Source organism: Megalops cyprinoides, chromosome 21 (assembly GCF_013368585.1).
Source record: "Megalops cyprinoides isolate fMegCyp1 chromosome 21, fMegCyp1.pri, whole genome shotgun sequence".
Taxonomy (NCBI): Eukaryota; Metazoa; Chordata; class Actinopteri; order Elopiformes; family Megalopidae; genus Megalops; species Megalops cyprinoides.
Genome location: NC_050603.1, coordinates 12,387,340 through 12,409,116, shown reverse-complemented (window position 1 = coordinate 12,409,116; position 21,777 = coordinate 12,387,340). Strand labels below are relative to the sequence as shown.

General features: G+C 39.7%; 1 protein-coding gene across 1 annotated transcript in view; it reads right to left on the bottom strand.

The window, feature by feature from the left end:
- LOC118796348 (platelet endothelial aggregation receptor 1-like) overlaps positions 1-16,761 on the bottom strand; it is a 34,258-nt gene extending 17,497 nt beyond the window's left edge. The window contains exons 1-2 of the mRNA XM_036555182.1: positions 16,321-16,761; positions 547-657 (exon numbers count right to left, since the gene is read on the bottom strand). Coding sequence (XP_036411075.1) covers positions 547-656 — 110 coding nt within the window. The 5' untranslated portion in view covers position 657; positions 16,321-16,761. The remainder of the gene's footprint in view (positions 1-546; positions 658-16,320) is intronic.
- Positions 16,762-21,777: the final 5,016 nt, after the last annotated feature.

The following is a 21,777-nucleotide window of genomic DNA, read 5'->3' as shown; positions in this document are numbered from 1 at the left end:
TACTGAGCCAGTTGGGAACTGTGCATTTGGCTTCTGTGTCTGCAATAGCTCAAATGGGGCAAAAAAGTTGTGAGTCTTGCCACAACAGTATTCTTTTCAAACGAAAAATTGTTCCTGTGATGCACATTCATAAAGTGAGGATAAATCTGTCTTCAGTCTGGTTCTTGCCTTCATGTAATATGTGATATTTCTACTGCTGCTACAAGACAACAAGACAACTGTGTGGCTACAGATGCTTGGACCTGCAGATATTTTGGTCATTAATAGTGGGATGAGGCTGAGGCTTATGTGGTTTGAATGGACTTTGATCTACGACAAGGCACTCAGAGTCAGAGCCATATACAGACTTGGAGGGTATGGACATAAATTAAAAAAGAGCATGGTCAGCAGTGGTCAGTCTGGGAATATATGGCACTTTTTACCCCCACACCCCATCCTGCACATGCATTTTCAGAGTGCTTTAAATCTCTGTTATACTCTGCCCCATATAATTGCACCAATAATTGACCATTAAAATGAGTCACTCAGACAACGTGTCAATCTCACCTCTCCCACAGGCTGCATACGTTAGGGTCACTGGGGTTCAAAGGCCAAGCGAGGTCAGTCAGGAAGCCCAGGAGGAGTAGGGCCACACAGCACTTTGATGACAGCCCCATCCTATGAAGCAAAGCAGAACACACTATTAGTCACCCTCTCTGAAGCTGTTAAAGAACAACATTATACAGGGTTCCTGTGTAATGGACTTCATTACTACTCATGAAGAGAGTGGGGGGATAGCAGGCTGTGGGGAAATATACAAAAAACAACTAACATACCTCCAAGACTTAAGTACACTTATTAAAATGTGTTTATGATAGAGATACAATGCGAATAAGTGTTGCTGAGTCGTTTAGAATAATCAATTGTTGGGTGTTGTAGGTCCATGAGAATTGTTGGATTTCTGTCCTAGTCGGGTAAAAATCACCAATGTCACCAATGTCAAACCAAACTAGGCGAAATGGGCCGTGTGGAAAACACTGTCAAAAATAACGCCATGAGACTTTCTTTTAATAAGTCCAAAATAATAAGTCCAAAATCTCTTACTGGCGTGAAACACCTGTAAGACTATTCCATGATGACAAACGGGAATCTTGCAAAGACTGAGAGTCCCTGTGGCAATGATAGTGTTTGTTGCTCTTTTGGAGCTGTAGTAGGAAAATAAATTCAAAGCTAATGGGTTTTGGGTAGTAATTATGTGGTTTCTTAACTTTTATCAAATCCAGCCCTCTGGTGCAAAAGTAAATATGTAAATATATGCATCAAATAAACCATACCAGTACATGATCATCATTCACAGTTTATAAAAATATACACAATAACATAATTACTCTTAAATAGCTCAAAGGATCCATATAAATATATATTTTCTGTTGCAGATCACAGGGTATCAGGTTTTAATTAAACAATGTAAAAGAACAATATGTACTCTGCATGGTTACGAAAACAGCATATGGAGCTTCAATCAAAAGAGTTAAGAGGGTGACAAAATCCGGGCAGCAAAGACGGGGCACGTGACTTCGGCTCTCCTGAAGTCACCAGTATGAGTGGCACATGGCGCCATCACAGAGCAGTATCTCCGCTGCACGAGTGAACCCGAATCCCAGTGTCCATCTGGTCCCAATCAGCTGGGAGAGAGCAAGCTGAGAGACAGGGCAGAAACACTTGCCGGGCTCCAGGGGAAACGAAACAGCTCTGTGACATTTAAGTCCTCCTTTAAAAAAAAACAGTCGGGAAACATCCACGCCGGGCCTCAGGATCACTGGAGATCACTCGCCCACCGTGGGAAAGCAATGCTGTTTTCTTCACTTAAGCACTACTCGTCAAGACCATTTCTCTCTATTTTCAGACACCCTTGTGAACAGCAGTACTAAACTTGTTTCAACAAATTAAATTTTTTAAAGTTAGGAGTATACAGTTAACAATAGTACACACATTATTTTTGGTCTGGATGGCTATTGTGTAGCTAAGCTGATTTACTGAAAAAGGTATGATGATAAAAACAGCTACTTTCTTAAGCCATATGTGTGCAGTCATCCCCACAATATCCAGGAAAAAAATATATTAGTATTCAAAAACATTTTTTCAAAAACTAAGCTTAAATGGCATTCATCAGCAAAGATTAAATATTGGCTATAAAAATATTCAGGGGGAGATGGGAGTACAGTATGTTCTATAGGCTAAACAGAGTAGTTTGACACAAGTCAACGAGGAGGGCAAGATGAGACTGCAGCCAAAGGCAGCGCAAAAAAAGGTCAAAGTCATTTAAACATTTAAACGCATCTGACACCACTACACAGCTCTACAGTGCAGAAATGCACATCACAATGCAACAGCTCCCTCGCTAGCAGCATAAATCAGTCACCAGTCCTAATCTGCTCCTCAGGTCCTTCCCATTGTGGCTCACAGACCAGAATAAGAGAAGAACTGGGGTTTTATAAGAACAAGCTAACAGCTTTCACAGAGGGCGGCCATTTAATTCACTATTCGTCACCATCTCATCTGACAGGGGTAAATGTTTTTTATGAGCTTTTCTTTGCTGTTTTAATTGCGCTTTGCTAGACAATGTCTCTGAACCGCATTGGGATTCCTAAATACTGAGGCATGTGTGGGACAGCGTGCAAACATCACGAGTGGGATGCAAGCACAAAAGCATGCAAAAAAAAAAAAAAAAAAAAAAGCCATGATACAGACACTGCAGAATGGACACAAAGGCGCCATGTTGCAGACATGAGATGATCACTAAACACCTCCAGGTGGGGGTTGTATTGCTCCTTTATATTTATATTGTAAACACTATTCTCAGATTAGTTCTGTATTAAGTCCTGCTATCTGAAGGCATAACAATTATAAGAGTAGATAAAGGTGCTACTAATACTGCAATACTGTGATATTCATTATGCTGTACAAATGTTGCTCATTCTATATACACCACAGCACAGAGGCAGTCCTTGGACTTCAAGCTGGTCACCAATGACTAACCAGGCATACAGACTCAAATATATGCCTGGTTTGGTTTCAATGGGCAAAGCAAGTGATCTCACCAACCCTCACCAGCATCATCCACAAATGAACAATCTTATTTCTGGATACATGAGAGAAAAGGATTGAGGCTTATTCATAAATAGAAGGACAAAATGATATTAAGCTGCCAGTTATGGCAACTATACAAAAATACAACCATGTCAACTGTTCTACAAAGATCCAAAGAGCATGCTTTCACCAAGATTATAAATACCGACACTGCAGACCCCTTCATTTGTTTGTATGCCCTAGGCAAATCCTGTAGATAATGGATCCTTCACACAACCCCTACAATGGGACAGAATTAGAAGAAAAAAAGCCTCATGTTAGCCTGCTTCCTCTTAAAAAAGAATAAATGTGACTGATTTAAAAATACACTAAAAATGAATTAAAGTCCCCTGTTCTTTTGATTTACTTGATGAAAGCCATTCAGCCACGTGGCTGTTGGCCCATCTGGGGTTTGGTCCTTTGATACCAAGCTCCTGCAAAGACAGAAATACAAACTGTATCTTTTCTATGAGACAGAAATGAAATATGCTCTGCACAGCACATGGAACTGATCAGAACGCTGCTTTCCCTTTTTCATTCGTTCTCTCTCACAGGGTTGAGCTCTTAATTATTGAGGTAGAAAATATTACTCACTTTTTGGAAGGGGGTGATGTGGAGGAGAGGGAGAACAAAATAGGGAGGAAAAGAGTCAACAGTGGGTAAGTGAGAGAGATGTATGAGGCCATAGGCATAGATAGAGTTACATGTATGTGTGGTGTGTCTGTGTGTGTAGTTCTATGCGAGCAAGTGTGTCTGTGTGTACTTCTACAAAAATACATGTGTGTGTGTCTGAGCCTTTGAGAGAAAAAAAATGATTAAAGATTAAGCTGTGTATCCTTATGATGGATGTTAATGTCCTCACTAGTCCAGTTATACTATATTATATGGAGTTTTTTTTTTTTTAAATTAGCATCAATTTGTTAAATGATCAAGCTAAGATAAAGCGACCAGACTAGCCAGGCCAAAAAAGTTTAGAGACATTTAACACTGTTTATATCCTGCATCTCTAAATGCTATATTTGAAAAATGCCTGTCACATAACTCTAATTGCTCAATAATTGATAACTTTCAATCACAACATCACACAGATTAGACCTATTAGACCTATGTTCATCTCTCCCACCAAGTCTTCATAACAGATATAGTCAGGTAAACTGTACTACACCTAAAAAATGACTCAAGAGCCTGCTATCATATCATATCCACGTAGTTGTATATGATATACATATGAGAATGCATATACATCTGCAAAATATAAACATTAATAAAATTGCTGAGCGCATAATAGTGCAATTTTCAGATGCCTCCAATTCAGCTTTTTTTTTTGAGTCACTCTTCTTCCATCACAAGTCAAGGCACTGGAACGATCACAGCAGAGTCTGTCCCAAATACCCCCTCAGATAACACCCTTCCCCTCCATCCACAAGTACGTGCTACATGACATTGCATGAAGTACTCCCTCACTTACACCTCTCTTTTTCACTTAGATTGGATCGCAGACTAAATTACGCTGGCATTTACAGTCTTGTTCACAGCCAGAGCAAATTTTACCATAATTTCCTACAATAACCTACACACTGCTCAACACATTCAAATCTGGCACTGGCAATTATGACCAACATATTAATGAGTCTAAGTGAGGAAAATAAGAGAAATTAACTCATGTATTTGATACTCCCATCTGAACTGAGATATTAATCATAATCGTACAGAAAAAGATTAATATATTTAAATTATGCTTTAGGAAAATCATCCATTACAGATGATACTAAGAAGCTGGCTGAATCACAAAAGGAATCACAGCCAAAGGGAGGTAAAGTAATAAAACATCAATTTGCAAACCAATGAACATTCATGTGGTGGAGTCACCATGAAATAATCCTACATGTGTAATTCATGTCAGTTCTAATAAAATGAATTATCCATTTTCTCATTTTTTGTGTTGAGTCACATTCCAACAATTTTGAAACACAGGAAAGGCTCTGTAATAGCTGAAATATGTAATCTGACAGCCAACAAAATAATACCCTCACAATGAAACTGGTCATGAAGCATCTCCCCTGGTGGAGTGAATGTAAAAAATAACTGAAATACCTGGACATGATATCAAAAGTAATCAAAAGCCTTTTCTTTGTTTGTCTCTTTGACCCTTTTTTCCCCAACTGAAATATTTGTTTTGGCCTGGCATTCTGTAAATATTAACCTTAAGGTGTGGACTTGATCATGCAAAAGCTATTTTTGATCTTTGTGGCTTTGGAATAAAACATAAGAACATTGCACTTCATCATTTTACCAATATCTAAAGAAATAATACTATTATACCAAAGTAGTGGTATATCAGTATACAGTATATCAGTATATAAAGTAGGCAACATATCAATTACGTCTGTCCCTTTTATGGAATATTGAATACAACAGTACCAGAATCCCAATGCAATTGTAGGTGGTGTTTCCACAAATCCATATTTTATCAAAGCCACATTAGAGCAGAAGTGTTAATAACAGTATACAGTACAACAATAATGAGTGGGATACTGAAGTCACAGGCTTAGCTCTAAAATAATCAAATGTCTTTAACATACCTATATGAATCAGTGTATAGGGTGGGTCTCTTCAGTTCATCATCATATTTAATTGGACAGCAGTGACCTAAACTGGGCATAAGAGTCAGGGAACGCAGTTCTCACAGCTGTTTTATTTGGGCATTTGCAGTGGAAATTCAAACAGGCACAGCTCTGTGGCTCTGCAGCGACTGCCTCACACTTATGTCCCGTCCCATCCAACAAAAACAGGATGCACCCCTCCCTCTAGGCGGCCCAACACCACTGGCCCCTCTCCTCTACTCCACATGCGTGCCTGTCTTCTTTGGGCTGTCTGGAGTCCGGCAGACTCACACAGGACAGGCAAACACTCCGCTCCGCCCGCTTAGTTCCACGCTCTGGTGCTGCTCCGCTAGGTGGGCCCAAATAGATCAAACAAAAGTCAACACTTGCAATATCGGATTGGGAATTGGGAGCTGGACTGCACCTTTCCTGCTTTCCAACAATCTATGATTGCCCTGATTAACTATTGTGTTTGAGACTTTCTGAAGCAGGCCACGTGACTTCCTCAGACTGGTATGGTCATCACCATTATAGCAGGGTCCTGCTACTCTACATACAGTATAGACTCAACACCTGTAAACTGCACATTTTCAAGACTGGTGTGATTTTAGAACAAACTTAAACCACGCACACAATAAGCATACAAAAAGTCAGTGGGACTTCAAGATCGTTTGCAATAAAAACCAAACAAATATGTGACGATGTCAATAGAGAAAATGACAAAATACACCCATGAGGTGAACTGTACTGGTAAAATCTGACACGTATACCTGTCCCACAGGTATACGTGGCATGTAATAACCCTACTGAGAACAGTCTTTGGCAACAACGAATACAAGTCCCTGACAGGGGTGTCAGAGAAATGCTTGCTAAGTCCAACCAAAGGCATTGGTTTGGCACCTGGGCTGTGAGAGAATAATTCGAAGTGTTGATAGTACAGTGTTACCTGTACCAGTACCTGTACTCTATGGTGTGATATCTTTTGACCGGTCCATACAACTACAAGACTTTTGCTGAGAGAAAAACAGCGATAAAATAAGTCACATTTACAGACTGCAAAAAAAGCTGTTATCAAAAGCCCTTCACAGCAGCCAACCCATCTGTGAATTACACTCTTGGTCTTCATTAGCCACGCACCACAAGAGCGTATCCTGTCCCTCATGTTGTTTCTTAATGTTCAGTGCTCACTTGCAACTACAGTGTTGGCTGCTAATGCATCTTCTACTCCTAAGATGATAACCGCAAGCAGCATAACTGTGGTTTCACAGATAAGGGGTAGCAAAAAATATTGCATGCGCACGCACACACAAACACATGGAGATGTCACTGCACTGATCACCATGACAGAAGATCTCGAGCACATAAACCTGCGAGAAGGCCTGATATTTGAAGGCAGACTGAAAAGCGAATTAGGCTGGCGTCTAATGGATTTTGAGACGGCACAAATGCAGAGAGCAGCATTATCTTGCACAGTGCGGTGCTGCCCGATGGAACACGTCATGCATAGCGACATGGGATCGATCCAGCCCGGGACCAGAAAACAGAAGATTCAGCAGAAACACACACACATCAGACTGCCAGGGCAGACATAACACAGACAGCCGGAGACATGTAGACTCTGAACACAAACTGTTTGCGTTCATGTTTCATTAAAGCTGACTCTTTCTTAATAGTCAAGAACCCAAACAAACATTCTGTCACAGTGTGCCTTTGTCAAAGCTTCCTCTCCCTCCTTCCTCCTCCTATTCTCCCTCTTCACCACTATTGCTCTCTACCTCTATTCCTAAAAATTAATTTCAGGACACACAGACATAATTTGTATATATATATATATATATATATATATATATATATATATATATATATAGTTAAAAGAACTGAGCTTCTTGATGCAGTGAGTTTTGATCGATACAGTGTTTCTCTTGTTCTCTACAATAGATAACATTGGTTGAAAAAGTGTTGAACTTCCTCACAGTCAGATACAGAGGTGATTTTTGCCCTGTTTATTCTCTTTGAGTGCTACCTGGAGTCAATGAAACAATGATGCTATCTATGGCTTAGGGACATACTATCCCGGTCATAACAGACAGATACACAAAAAAGATTCCATTACAAATATTAACTCAAATTACACTATGTTACATCCGTATGGTTCCAATACGTTTCTCCGTCATGTTCTTGAAAAATTCCAGTGTTCTATTGATGGCGGAAGTGACGGACACATCGCCCTTGATAACATCATAGTCTGAGCTAGCTCATTAGTCACACGTTGCACTTCCTCTAACTTCCTGTTTCCTGTAAATACAATCTGGGGTGGGTCCACTATTGTTAGAACATGAACCTCAAGAAATGAACTGTAGGAGCACAAAGGTGCCCTCAGACGTTTGACTGCTATGATAAAAATGAAAAGAGACCACACCATAGAGAGCTTGCCTTCAGAGAGACGTAGACAGATCAGAATTTAGGTTGGTCTTCCACACTCTTACAGGCTACACGGTGCTCCTTTCTCTGTAGCCAGTAGGAGCCTGAAACCCTGAGATAGAGAAACTTGGATCCTGTCTTCTTCTGACTCTAAAGGAACAAAATGTTTTCAGTGACACTTTATGGAGACATGAAGAATGTTAACGAGTGTTATGCAGTCATGATCATACAATGCATGCTGATCTAACAGTCAAACATCTGGAGTGTCTGGATTTATCAGATGAACAAAGAAATGAGACAGCATCTTCAGTTGGCAAGAAACAGACCACTTCCTCCTTAATTTGTATTAATAATCACTCAGCCGATCATGGGCCAGGTCCAAATCATTTGGTGTTTTTCCTCTTGTACATTGCTAATGGAACAAAGTCAAGTCACAGAGTGTAACTAGAGAAGGAAATGTTGTACTGGTGTCTATGGAGAGTGAAATGGCCCAGTCATCAAACCCATGCATTCCACCTCCATCGTCCATGTGTGCAAATATTTGCTTCATACCAGGACTTTCAGTATGCTCCTCTGCTAGCTGGCACAGTCATGACATTACAACTGCTGAGCTGTGCAGTCATAGATTGTCTCTAATGCCAAGACAGCAACCTCTGCACATATTAGACTGAAAATCCTTGTCCTCTCAATGTTGCCACAGAAAATCCATTATCATCTTGGCACCAGAGGACCTCAACAAGCTAAAGGGAAAAAGAACTTTTCATATGTAGTCTGACTTGTGATTAAAAGTCTCAAGTGACACCCCCATCCCCCACAGCATAACCCAGCTGTGCAGTTAAACTACAGAACCTTGTGCAGACCTCTAGAAAAAGGCACTTCAAATCGTCATTAATCCCAGCTGTATTAACATGCTCCAGAATACATAACCATTCTAAATCACATTGGCTATGGGCTTGCACTGTGCAAATACATTAGGTAATATGACGTAAGATTGTGACATATGAACACACCTCCAACTCCAACGGTAATGGCCGTATGCTGCACTGAGTCCTGTGAGTACCGAACAACGTCAACCCATTATCACGCCCAAGGCCTAACCCACTCCACAACAGACTAGCACTGATACTCAACAGCAGGAGATTTACAAATGGAAATCGCCAGTTAAACAAAGAATGTGGAGAGGTGTGCAGTAAGTTTCTTTTTATTTTTGTTTAACAGACCTGTGAAATGGAACACATTGTGGGATAACAAGTTTCTACCTCTCCGGTGTCTGGTTTGAATCAACAAATTACTAATACATTTGGCCGGAATGTTTATTGGAGGGGATTTACATGTGTGGCTACTTACTTAAGCTTCATTTTTATGGGAAGGATCCAAACCCTCATGTCACATTAGTGACAGTATATTGGATATCATCAAAACCCCAAAAATCACCTAAAATAGTTTTGTGGGAATATAAAACATTCGTAAAGAAGCATTTCAAGCATGGCTTCCTTAATGTATGCTAGGTACATCCAGGTAAACCCTCACCCTGGGCTCATTTTCAAATGCTGACTGACCTTCCTTAAGTGTCAAACTGCAAATTAAGCTGATGATAAATGAACTGCTGATTATTTTTTCAAGAATGGACCCTAGAGGGCCTTAAATTAAATGGCTAAAACTTGTAATCCAGACAATACAAATGAGCAACACATATCACTGACCCACTGAAAACAATGCCAGAGCGCTGTCAGCCATGTCACATCCAACTTCAAGCAGGGATAGGCAGCATTGCAAATGCATACATTCGACACATCTGTAGATGTTTAACTGTAGGCATATATTTATCTGTTATGCATGCATTACATATTACAACTTTTTTCCCAAAAACACACAAATATAAAAATATTGAATGTGAAGCTATACAAAAAGTACTCTATTTGATACTGCCTGCTTCATCTGGATGTTATTGAAATCAGACTGATCCATCACTGACTTAGACACCATATGGTATCAGTCCTCTAGCCTCTCACGCTCACTGTCATCTTTTCAATGTTATATCTGTTTCCTGTTTATTAATGCCCTTTTTAATGTCCACTCGATAAAGAGGTTTTCCAAATAAAAATAAATGGTCTCCACTCCTCTCATCTTTCTCTCTTTGTTCTTGCTCCCTCCATCTTTGTCTCCATTTGTACTTCTCTATCTCTCTCTCTTTTCTCTCTCTCATCTAAGCTTGGAACTTCATTCCAAGTCTCTCTGTCTTGTCTCTGTCTCTCACGTCCTCCTCCGTCTCTCTCTCCCTAGGAAGTCCAGGCCTTGCCAGTAAATTCTTCCCCATTAAACCCCTATATTTTACTGGCCTTCTGGAGAGTGAGGAGGAAATCTGCTCTTCATTAATGTGATCTATTTATCGCACAGGAGGAAAATCTATCTAACCAGATGTGCCTTAGCCTAAGCACATGACTTGTGGAAGCGTGAGGCATTTTTTTTCCTACCTCTGAAACTCCACCCCCGTTTTCTCCCCTGAAGGTGACTTGAAGGTGAACCCTTGCAACATTTTCCTGAGCTACAGTCATGGCTCAGACGCCGTAAGGCGTCAAAATTTAGGGAACTGCAGCTCAAGGACGGAAATCTCCCAAGTTGCAAAGCAGTGTGGTCCAGACAACTGATGCTCGAAGCCACACACAGTCTAGATTAACTGAACACAAACGTCCACAGCTCCAGACATCCTAATCTCATCAAGAAAGGGGAAAAGGAAAAGGGAATTTCACTGTTTTGGAACTGATCATATGCCATAACCATAGATAGATAATAAAAATACAATTAATAACAGGCTGGACATACCAAGCATGCACATATTAGACATTGATATTATGTGTACTTGTATCTCCAAGTAAATACTTTCACTGGGGTTACATTCCAAATGCTTAGTGACCTTAACTGAATGCATTCCTATTATCTGAAGAAAAGTGTAATTATTTATGTTTTTTAATTATTCACAATAGCTTCCTACATGACAAGTTAACAATGCAACCGCATTTAAGCAGCACATTTCTTTTTTTCTCACCATTTCCTATCCCACATCATTTGAATCAAGAGAGTGGAAGCAAAGTTCAGTTTGCATGAAATAGAACATCAGGTTTGAGGAAAGAGCCACACGTTTTAGCCTCCGAGCCCCATCCTCTCTTGTCAATGCCTCACCATCTTTCTGAACAAGCAAACTGCGAGAAAACAACGAAACAGGAAGCTGATAGGAAACATCTTGAGCGCAAATCCACGGCTGCCTGGGAACATCCTTTCCCTCGGGCCTGCAGTACGCTGCACAGCCAAGGGGGAAAGTGCCAGCCCCCTTATAAGCCCACACTTGCACTGCATCCAGACTTTCTCAAACCTTCTTGCTCCTTTGGGGATCCAAGGACAAAGCTTGCATTTGTGCCTCTCCCAACTTCAAGTATTATTTTGCAGTGTATCTTTTTTTTTTTTTTTTTTTTTACTGTAAAGTTGCTTGTGTCCAGAGGGTAGGTCCCGTATTCAGTGCATGACCCCGATTCTGGTGATTCCTGAGTCTTAGCGAGGCTTTGAAAGGGTGATTTAGTGCTTGTTGGATCATGGTAATGCATTGCTGGGCAAGGAATAGAACTGGGAAACAGTGGATTCAGTGACTCTGTGTGTGTTGATGTATTCAGTAATCCGGCAGGAGACAATATGGGCTCACATTCAGATGGGGATGGAGTTTGTTCCAATGCAGGCCCTTTCAGATGAATGGAACAATTAAGGTACAATGACAGATAAGAATTCTGAATGTGCTTCCACTCTCAGAATTCCCAAAATCCCAGTTAGGCCAGTACAAAATGTGCATTGGATATTAGTCCTGCATTCTGGAATCAGAAGTGAACACTGATTGAAGATTTGTCTCTTAGGTCATACAACGAGTAGCAAAACAGCAGCTTCAGATTCCTCGAAGAAAACTGAAATTTACCTATATTTGTGTAATCAATACCCCCCATATAGTAGTACATGAACTACACTGGCAAAATCACTTTGTAAAATTCCTTGTTTAGTTGTTTGCTGCTTAGTATTTGTTTGCTCACAGCCAGTCAGGTTATTACAATCACGTATTTATGATTGACAATCAGAATGATACACACAGCTGAAAAGTATCAAATGGACAGCACAAGCCTTAAGGGCTTGAGAGAGGTCTGTAATGGTCCTGCATTTCCAGTCTCATAAGGTTGATATGAATCCACAGCTATCTGTTTGTAGCAGCCCGTCCTGCAATGGAAACCGCATGGAAACAGAGGCACCGAATCCAGACTCCAATTTTGCTGCTACCCACCCGCCTCCCTAACTAGCAGTTATCATCCAAATGACTACTGAACAGACCCTCACCACAGTACAACATTATGTGGCCACAGTAACCCCACCCCCACCCCCACCCCCTTCCCCACACCCACCCTTCCCCCACATCCACACCCAGCCCCTCCCACATGCCCTGTTGAATATGGCCTGCCAAGCCCTGCCTGTCAGTGTTCCACAACACAAACGGAAGCAGAGCAGAGAAGCAGAACTGGTCCCCTCCCCAAAACCACTGGCTTACAGCAGTCATATCTGCTCCAAAATCTTGCTCTGTGGCTGCAGTGCATGCCTTCCAACAGCTCACCGGATTTAAGCCTGTGGGGGCCATATTAAGTAACACTACTTTATTTTGAAATCAATTGATTTTATATGTCTCTGTTTCTTAGAGTAAAGCCATTTTGAGGTTTGGTTGTTTTTGTGAGTATTAACCTACACTATGACTGTTCCCACACTGCCGTTCCAGTGCAGTTGCTTATGCTGCTTGTAAAATTTTCCACAACCAGAGTCACATAAAGATGTACGTTGACCAACATAATGTATTTCTACAAACACAATTAATATTCTCTATGGAAATATTGAATAAGAACTGAATTCAACAACATACTATGTTAAACCTGAGGTATGGTATATTAACATTTACAGACATATACAAAAGAAAAGGCATTTAACATTTCCACCCAACAGATTACAAGCCCACTGATACAGTATCCAATGCCAGGAACTGACTAAGTGACTGACTAAACTACTCCATCAGGATTCTAGCAAAGAAAAACACTTAAGTGTCACTCACTAACAGTGACAGTGTACCACGAACACAAAAGGCAGTGTTTCTGGTGCCACAGTACAGAGCTATCATTCAAGGTTAGATCACAGAAAATCTGGCAGTCACAGGACATAATTCTACCTCACACAGCAGGCAGAATTAATTGTGGTTCTGTATATATTCACATGCATGTCATGCAGAAGAAGTCCTGCCTTGGATGAGAGGGGTGTGTTTTGCACTATGAACGAGGACCACAACAGAACCAGAGTGAACCAGGTCTAATCAGCAACCAAGGAAATATGACCACAGCCTATAAACACAATATAGGTACCACATATACCACATATATTGTGGCCACAGAGACTTGTGAGGGGCCTTTTTAACTTTTTAGATGTACCTGGAAAGACAAACACTCTAAAAACCACTGTCCCTAACCCTGTCTAAATATTTGCCAGAGAATTGTAAACACAGAAGCAGCAGAGAAGGAAACTGCTTGTATCCACCACTGGAAATTCCTGTTAGGACTCCCCAGTCCTGACTTTGTGTCCACCCAAATGTGTGGGAGGTTCAGTTCGGTCAACTTTCTAAAACCTCACATCTTTCTGTGCTCAAGAAGCATCTCAAGGTTCTTGAGCAAAGAAAATACAAACATTACAAGGGTACAGCTTAGAATACAACTGTGCATGTCCGATCCTTTGAGATGATACTGCCTCTACTGACGGAAAAGCCTTTGAAATGACTCAGCGTGGATATATCCATCAGTGCCTATCAATGCTCAGAGCAACACTGCCTTCCTGTCTCCACTGGTGTATGTATGACAGAGATAGGCCTGCTGTGGGTTTCAAACAATCTATCCATTGCCATCTACACAGCACACCACGATATATGATTACCTAACTGAACTAAAGACCCAGGGCCCCACTCTAAAGAACCAATCGCATTCTGATTCAGACACACTGACATTCTCTTTTGGAGCAGACTCCCAGAATTCTCAGCTTCACTACTCACATCAGGTGCTTTGAACCAGAAGTCCAGGGAGGCTTTCCTGCTTTTGGCATCCTCAGCCAACCAGGGGAGACAAAAAGACTGGATAAATTAAAGTAAATACTGTGATTTATCTAACTTGTCAGTGAAGGATGTAATGTATACACCATATAAAATGTGCTTTTCCATATTGTTGACAACGTTGCAGTTTATATGCAACAGCCACACTGTTCGTCTTGGATAAGGCCCCTGTTCTTATTGTGTTTTTATTTACTTATACACTTTTAATCATTGAATGTCAAAATATCACTGAATGGTCCTCCATATTTGAAGTAATGTAACCCTCTTTTACCCACAAAACACTCAAGTATAAGAAAAACAATCAAAAATAATGAATTACTTCAAGTAGCTATGTCCTCACAATTTCAAGCAATATTAAAATGTCAATGAATTATCTATTTTGTATGCACATTAGGTTCTCCTTTAGGAATACAGAGATGAGACAAAATACAATTCTGGTGGTAACTACCAACCATTTGAATGCTGAAAGAATTCTATGAAGAATCTATTTGTGATCTCATGGTCAAATATACAAGCTATTTAATACTCAGTCTCATCCCTTCACTCTATGGGTGTCCTACACCCACAGAGTGGTTGAAAATCTAAAGTCTCCAATCTAATTGGCACAAGCTGACACTCTACCAACGATCATAAATAACACATAAACCCTGAGCCTGCTTCCTGCTGTTTACGTGGTCTAGCCCACTTCTTATTGCTGAGGAATCTCACTGCCATCGCAGAAAAAACGTTTGAATTTTGCCAGATCCCCTCCAAGCAGGAAACAACAGGAGGCCACCTCCTACAGACTTCCTGTCCAGTCTCCATTGGGATGCTAGCTGGGGTAAGAAGAATACTATGATAGGAGAGACATGCAGTATTTATTTCCACCATTCTTACTTATTCTTCTGAAACAGAATTTGACCGAGGATGACAGGGCTTGTATTTTAGGTCTCAAATATTCTGAGGCCCCATTTACCCAGCTAAGTTGACTTTACACCCAGCTGAGTGACTTGCAAAAACCTCTCCTCAACACAAACAGTACTGCCCCCTATGTGGCTTCAGCCAATGAATTGCTGGGTTCAAGCACGGTGACTCATCCACAGCTTTACTGTTATTACAGAGCAATCACTGCCTCAGTAATATACTTATGCATTGCTCCTCATCTGTTCTTTTAAAGAAGATAATATATGCAGCCAGTGCTGATGTCTCCAATCACAGGCTCAGAGATTTTGGAGGAATGAAAAGTAATCAGGTGTTTGTCTGTAATGTTCTGTTAATTACTCAAAAGAAATGCAATGCATGGAAAAAGACTTACAGCTGTCCTCTCTCCAGAGGGGGAGCTTCGAGGATCTGACAGGACCATAAGGGTGTACATAGTATGCTTAAACCAAGACACATCCAACTTTGCTTTGGAAGTACAAATGCTAATTGAAGAGACGAATGTACCACGGCAATTGATTGTGTTATGTTGTATGATGCACGTGTTTGAATGTCGTTTGTTTTTAGTGTTTCATTAAAATTTTAAGATTAACGATAGTGAATGGGGAAAATATAATCGCGATTGTTCTGAGCAGAACAACACATATGTTGTTGTAGTTAAAAGTGTTACATGTTTATGCTACAGTTTCCACATAATTCCTGCACGTAGCAAAGAAAGGCAACAGACGAATCACCGTAGGGAATCGGTATACAAAATGTGTTATGATGAGCGCCGATTACAAAGTAAATTACAAAGGATTACAAAGCGAAGTCAATTCAAATAAGGTAGAGTCACTCGATTCAGTATAAACCAACACATCAACATACGGTATAAGAACGGTATCAGAAAACAGTAACAGCCTAAAGCTGTAAGATTTTCTCAGCCTGTAACAAATGTAGGCTTAATTAATTAAGAATAAGTGTAGTAATTCAATTAGTGTTCTTGTCACATGATCAACGTTACACAAACAATCATATGTGAGAAAATCCTAATGAAAATCCTTATAATTACTGCATAAAGAATCGACATTGCTTAAATAAAACTCAAAATTATTACGGGCATCTTACCTTTCTAGGACATTTGCGGAGTTCCCAGGGGCCCTCCAAATGTTATTTTCTCAGATCACGTTTTTTGCGATAAAGTATAATGAACATTAAACACCATAAAGCCAACCTTGCTCTTTCACAAACGTCTTATTCATCTCCAGTTTTGGAAAACAAATAAAACGGTCTCATGTCCACGGCATCTGAATTCTAAAAGTATTTCCAAAAGTTCACCGCATAAAAACAAAAGTAAAGAACTGTCCACGCAATTTCAAAACTATAACTCGTTTCCTATTAGAACTAGTGCGCGTGTATGTATTTTCAAAGTTTCACTTTTTATCAGGTGTGTTGCGCATTTGGAAAAATTCGTCGCTTTGGGCTGCTTGCTGGAGACCGAGTGCCGCTCCGTCAAAAAACAGGGAAATGACAGGAAAGCACTGAAAATACGCTGGTGCGCTCGCCCAACCTCCCTCGAATTTCCGCTGGAAATTGTAATGAACTCAAGGGCCGGGGGTAGGAAATGTCCGCACAGACGGACAATGCACGCAAGCAGGTGAACTGGCACAGAGACAATGTGACCATGTGACTTCTAACAAATTACCATCCGTTAAATTGTTTTTCAAGATTTGCTAGAACAGGAAAAGGGTCAAGAAAAATCGCTTGAGGAAAAGTAATTTAACCAGAATTATTCATTCATTAATCATTATTTTATTTAAAATTATTAAAATTCAAATTAAATTAAAATAAAAATTCAGATAATTTTTAGAATGAAATTAGTTATAAATCATTATTATTTCATGCATTTGCATGCATATCCCTGTCGGCCAGTTTGCTGAAAAGGTTATTTCCATCTCTACGTAAAGATCCACATTGCTTCACAGGAAGTCACATTGAAGGTTTGATTGGTATCTTCTAGTGATGTTATGAGACTGTTTTTTGCTTTTACTGGCAGATCGTCTGTGACATGTTTAATCTGAGTTGAGATTAATGTAAATGCCTCCCATCTACATCATATCCAGTCTTGGCACATATTAGTGCCTCCCATTTGGTTGGATGGAGTTCCTGGGGAACTAGGTTGTTTCTGGAAGTGCTATTGGTATATGATGTGTCCTCCCCCTGAACCAAGTTGAAAATCCAGTGCTACTGCAAAGTGGTGGAGACAGGTCTTTTCAAGGAGGCTATGCCTTTGAGATGACACATGAAATTGAAATTCAAGCTGTGGTCATTAAAATTCCCATTGAAACTATTGAAAATTGCGGGGAGTTCCCTCGTGTCCTGCCCGAAATCCCAACCTGGCTCTTTAAATCCGGTTATTTTAATCATCCCTACTTTAATTAACTAAACTGGATCCCTCGCCTCTTCGGCTGAAGTGTTGCCAGTGTTCTGTTTGTGCTGTGCACTAACAAGGATATATTTATTAAACATGATATACCGACACTCATATTTGACTCATTTTGACACATTTATTGAGAATGTGATTTTCAAAGAAAAAAAAAAGTTTTCCTGCTCACAAACTTAATTCACATTTTTCTCTGTGTGATACATTTGTGAGAGTAACAATTTTCTTCCCTATGAAAGCTATTCTATGTAACAGTTCCCTCTATTGGCAAATAATGGAACTGACAGCAGGATTTTCGTGTTTATGGGGTAAACATGGTGAGATATGCTATGCCAGCGTTTCTCAAACCTCTCCTGGAGTACCACTTGTCCTGCATGTTTTAGATCTCTCCCTGCTCCAACACAACTGATTTAAATGATCAGCTTGTTACATGGACAAAAGTATTTGGCCACACCTGTTTTTCAGGGTTTGGGCTAGGCCCCTTATCTCCAGTGAAAGGCAATCTTAATGCTTCAGCATACCAAGACATTTTGGACAATGCTATGCTTCCAACTTTCTTCTCGTCCAACATCAGTGCCTGACCTCATAAATGCTCTACAGAATGAACGGGCACAAATTTCCACAGAAACACTCCAAAATCTTGTGGAAAGCCTTCCAAGAAGAGTGGGAGCTGTTATAGCTGCAAAAGGGGGGTCAACTCCATATTAAAGTATATGTATTTGAATACAATGTCATTACAGTCCCTGTTGGTGTAATGGTCAGGCGTCCGAATACTTTTGTCCATATAGTGTATGTTGGGTATCCTTGAGGGGAAACAGTAGCACCCAGAAAGACAGAGGGGAAGTGTAGTGAAGCAGAACTCCAATGTGTCTTACTTGCAGCAATCAGAGATGTTGACTTAGTGGAAACAAGACCGTCTGACTGCTAATGGATCAGCGATATCTACAATTCCAAATGATTTAATTTTAGACAAGTGAATTGTCACATAATACTGTTCACCAACCACACAATAAACACCTGTAGTATTCAGAAATAAAACTAAATAGCCATGTAAATTTCAGTTAATCTTTTTTATTTTTGTGTAATATGGACTTTGTATTAAATCTCAATATAAGGGCATAATTTAGCTGACACATTTTTACACAACTACAAAGAGGATGACGACACGGAAAGTGGATGGAGACACTTTCATTTATGCTACACTACTATACACTTTAGTAAAGGAAAGCAAATGAGGCGAGTGAGGTGATGCGCAAAATGTCGTGGGGAAAAGCAACCTTACAGTTCACATATTTCAAAAGTTGAGAGATGAAATCACAACCTCATTCATCAATACGGGACCAATTCCTTCTATGCATCTCTAAGGACACTAGCGTAATACACAATGTAATGTACAGTAAAGTCGATTACTTTATGATATGATATGCATATGTTACAGACAGATGTGTGGCTACCAGAAATCTTCAATTTTCAGCAATAACTGTCTTTGTGAACAGGGACGGCAGAGTTCTAGTTACAATACCTACAGACATTTCCTTCTGCAGCTTAATTTTTTACTCCTAAATTATTTTAACTTATATCAGTCGCGTAACAAATGAAAGAAAGGAACTGGAGTTTGTGACTCCCTTTATACCATTAGATACCATCTACTCTGGGTTGCATTCTCCAGAGGCCGGTGTTCCTATGCGTTTGCCTGTGAATAAAACAATATTGCCGAGTTAAAAGTTATGTAACGGGCAAAATGTAGGCTATCACATCAAGTGATAAATAGTTTATATAAATATAAATCAAAATGAACCAGTTCATACATGTTCTGCATAGCTGCTCAGTAACTTTTCAGCCTGCATCAAAAGCCTCACCTGACTTTTTCTTTCTTCGGGAGCAGATGGCCACTATGACCATTATTATCCAAGCCTGGAGACAAGCAGTAACACCCAGTATCCTGTACACACTCACTGCAGCATAACACATCATCTGGTAGTCTGGAGGGATAAAAATTAAACTCAAACATTCATTCTCCACATTAAAAATATATCTACAAATAGAATTTATTTACAATATTCAGATAATAATTCATAGTTTATCACACAATTGTAGCAGTTTTGTTCTATTGCGGGGAAAAGAACATATATATATATATATATATATATAATATTATTATTAATATTATAATATTAATATTACTATCTAACATATCTACAGCACGATCCTTCAATTAAGCATCTAAAGAACTGCAAAGAGTGACCTTTAATTAGAAAACATCAAAATTAAAACTGGCTTAAACTGGTTTGTCATAATACTATTATAATTTATATTACTATTGATAATATATGTTATTTTTATCATTATTAGTAGTAGTGGTAGTAATAATAAAAGTAATGCTTTTATTGTTGTTGTTAGCATTGGTATTATCACCATCTTTATGTGATTAAGAATGATTTTCTATTACAGATCCATAAAGTTTACCTCCAAGTTGAACGCTTTTGGAGGTATATTTCCCATCAATGTCCACCATACAGGTGCACGTAATTCCTCTCTCCCACTCCTCCACAGGAACCAGGACCTGGTTCATGACGGACTCTGTGACCGCATCACTTTCACCTGTCCAAATGGACTCGGTCAGCCCGCTTTCACTTCTCCCGTCTATGCTCCATGACACACGGACTTCAGATGGAACAGCTCCAGAGATCAAGCACAAGAGAGGGATTGAGGAATGGAGGGAGTTGTCCGACGGCCAGAGGATTTCGATAGACGGGGGTTCGGTTCTCTTTTCTGCAGCAGGAAGTGACAAAACAAAAAAATATAGTCCCAGCTGGAACCCATCCTTGATGTGTTGACGATGGAATTAAAAAGTGTGATCAATATCAGGATACTCAGGAAAGCAAAATACAAAATACAAATCCAATATAAATCTACCCTGCATCTATTCACCAATTATAGGTTTTTACTCTTGGTAGCAGTGTAGATTTGTTTTTGCTTTAAAATGTTAAGGATTTTTGAAAACTTTTTCATTTGCTAAGAATACTTACTTGGCTGAATTTTGACCTGCAGTCTATTTTTTACCTATGGTTTGCCATCTCACCTGTTACTACCACGGTTGACCCATTGCCAGTGTAGATTATTTGTCCATGCACAGCTGAACAGTAGTAAGTACCGGAGTCCTCAAGTTTTGCTTTTTGAATAGAAAAATGACATATTTGACTTCCCGCTTTGGCACCGGTGTTGCTGTCAGTGTAGCCGTTCTTACAGACCTCCATTTTCCTGGTCCTGGGATGTGTCTTCATCCAAGCTATGGTGTAGCAGTACGTAGTTAACCCCTTCAGGTCGCACTGTAAACTGATTGTTTCACCAACCTGGACCTTTGCCAGCTCTGGGAACTGGGGTACAGGTGCATGTTGAGCTGTAAATGAAAGAAAATAATTATACAACATACCAATGTAAAAACTATACAGTCCAGACAAATATAAGTACTTTTGATTTTAAAATGTTACTTGTTTTGCTCAAAAAACTACCATGTAAGATGGATACCCATTGTCATATGACACTCTGAAGAAATAACATATGATCAAATGTTATCTTACGTCATTCTAAAGCAAACAAACTAGGAAAAACTGTAAAAATAATGGCAAATACCTTTCAATTCAAGGACACACTGCAGCAGGAATATCAAGGACATCATGTTGGCAGTTGCACAAAACTACTGAGGCCACATCCACTCAATTCAAAGGTGAGACATTGAAATCAGACTTGTTTATGAGGCGACTATTTATTGGATGGTGTGTACGCGACAGATGACAAGATCAAATAGAAATTCAGGAAATGTGGCCACCATACTCAAACATGCTTTGTATGTGCAAAATGCAAAAATAACTTTTTAGAGATTTTAAGTGTGGTAAACTGAGTGAATTTAAACACAGAAACAACCAATTTCACTGTAATATTATGATAAGCACCTGTGCAATGGAGTCCAGTAACTGTTATTTAATCATATGAAATTCCATATTTATCACCACAGTCCACATTAATGCATTTTTATGTTATGCCTTTTTCTTAACTTGACTCTTTCATTCAACTAAATCCATAACTGAAAATCTTTCTTCTTATTTCTTTCTTATTTATTTAAGTCAGCTTCAATAAAAAAG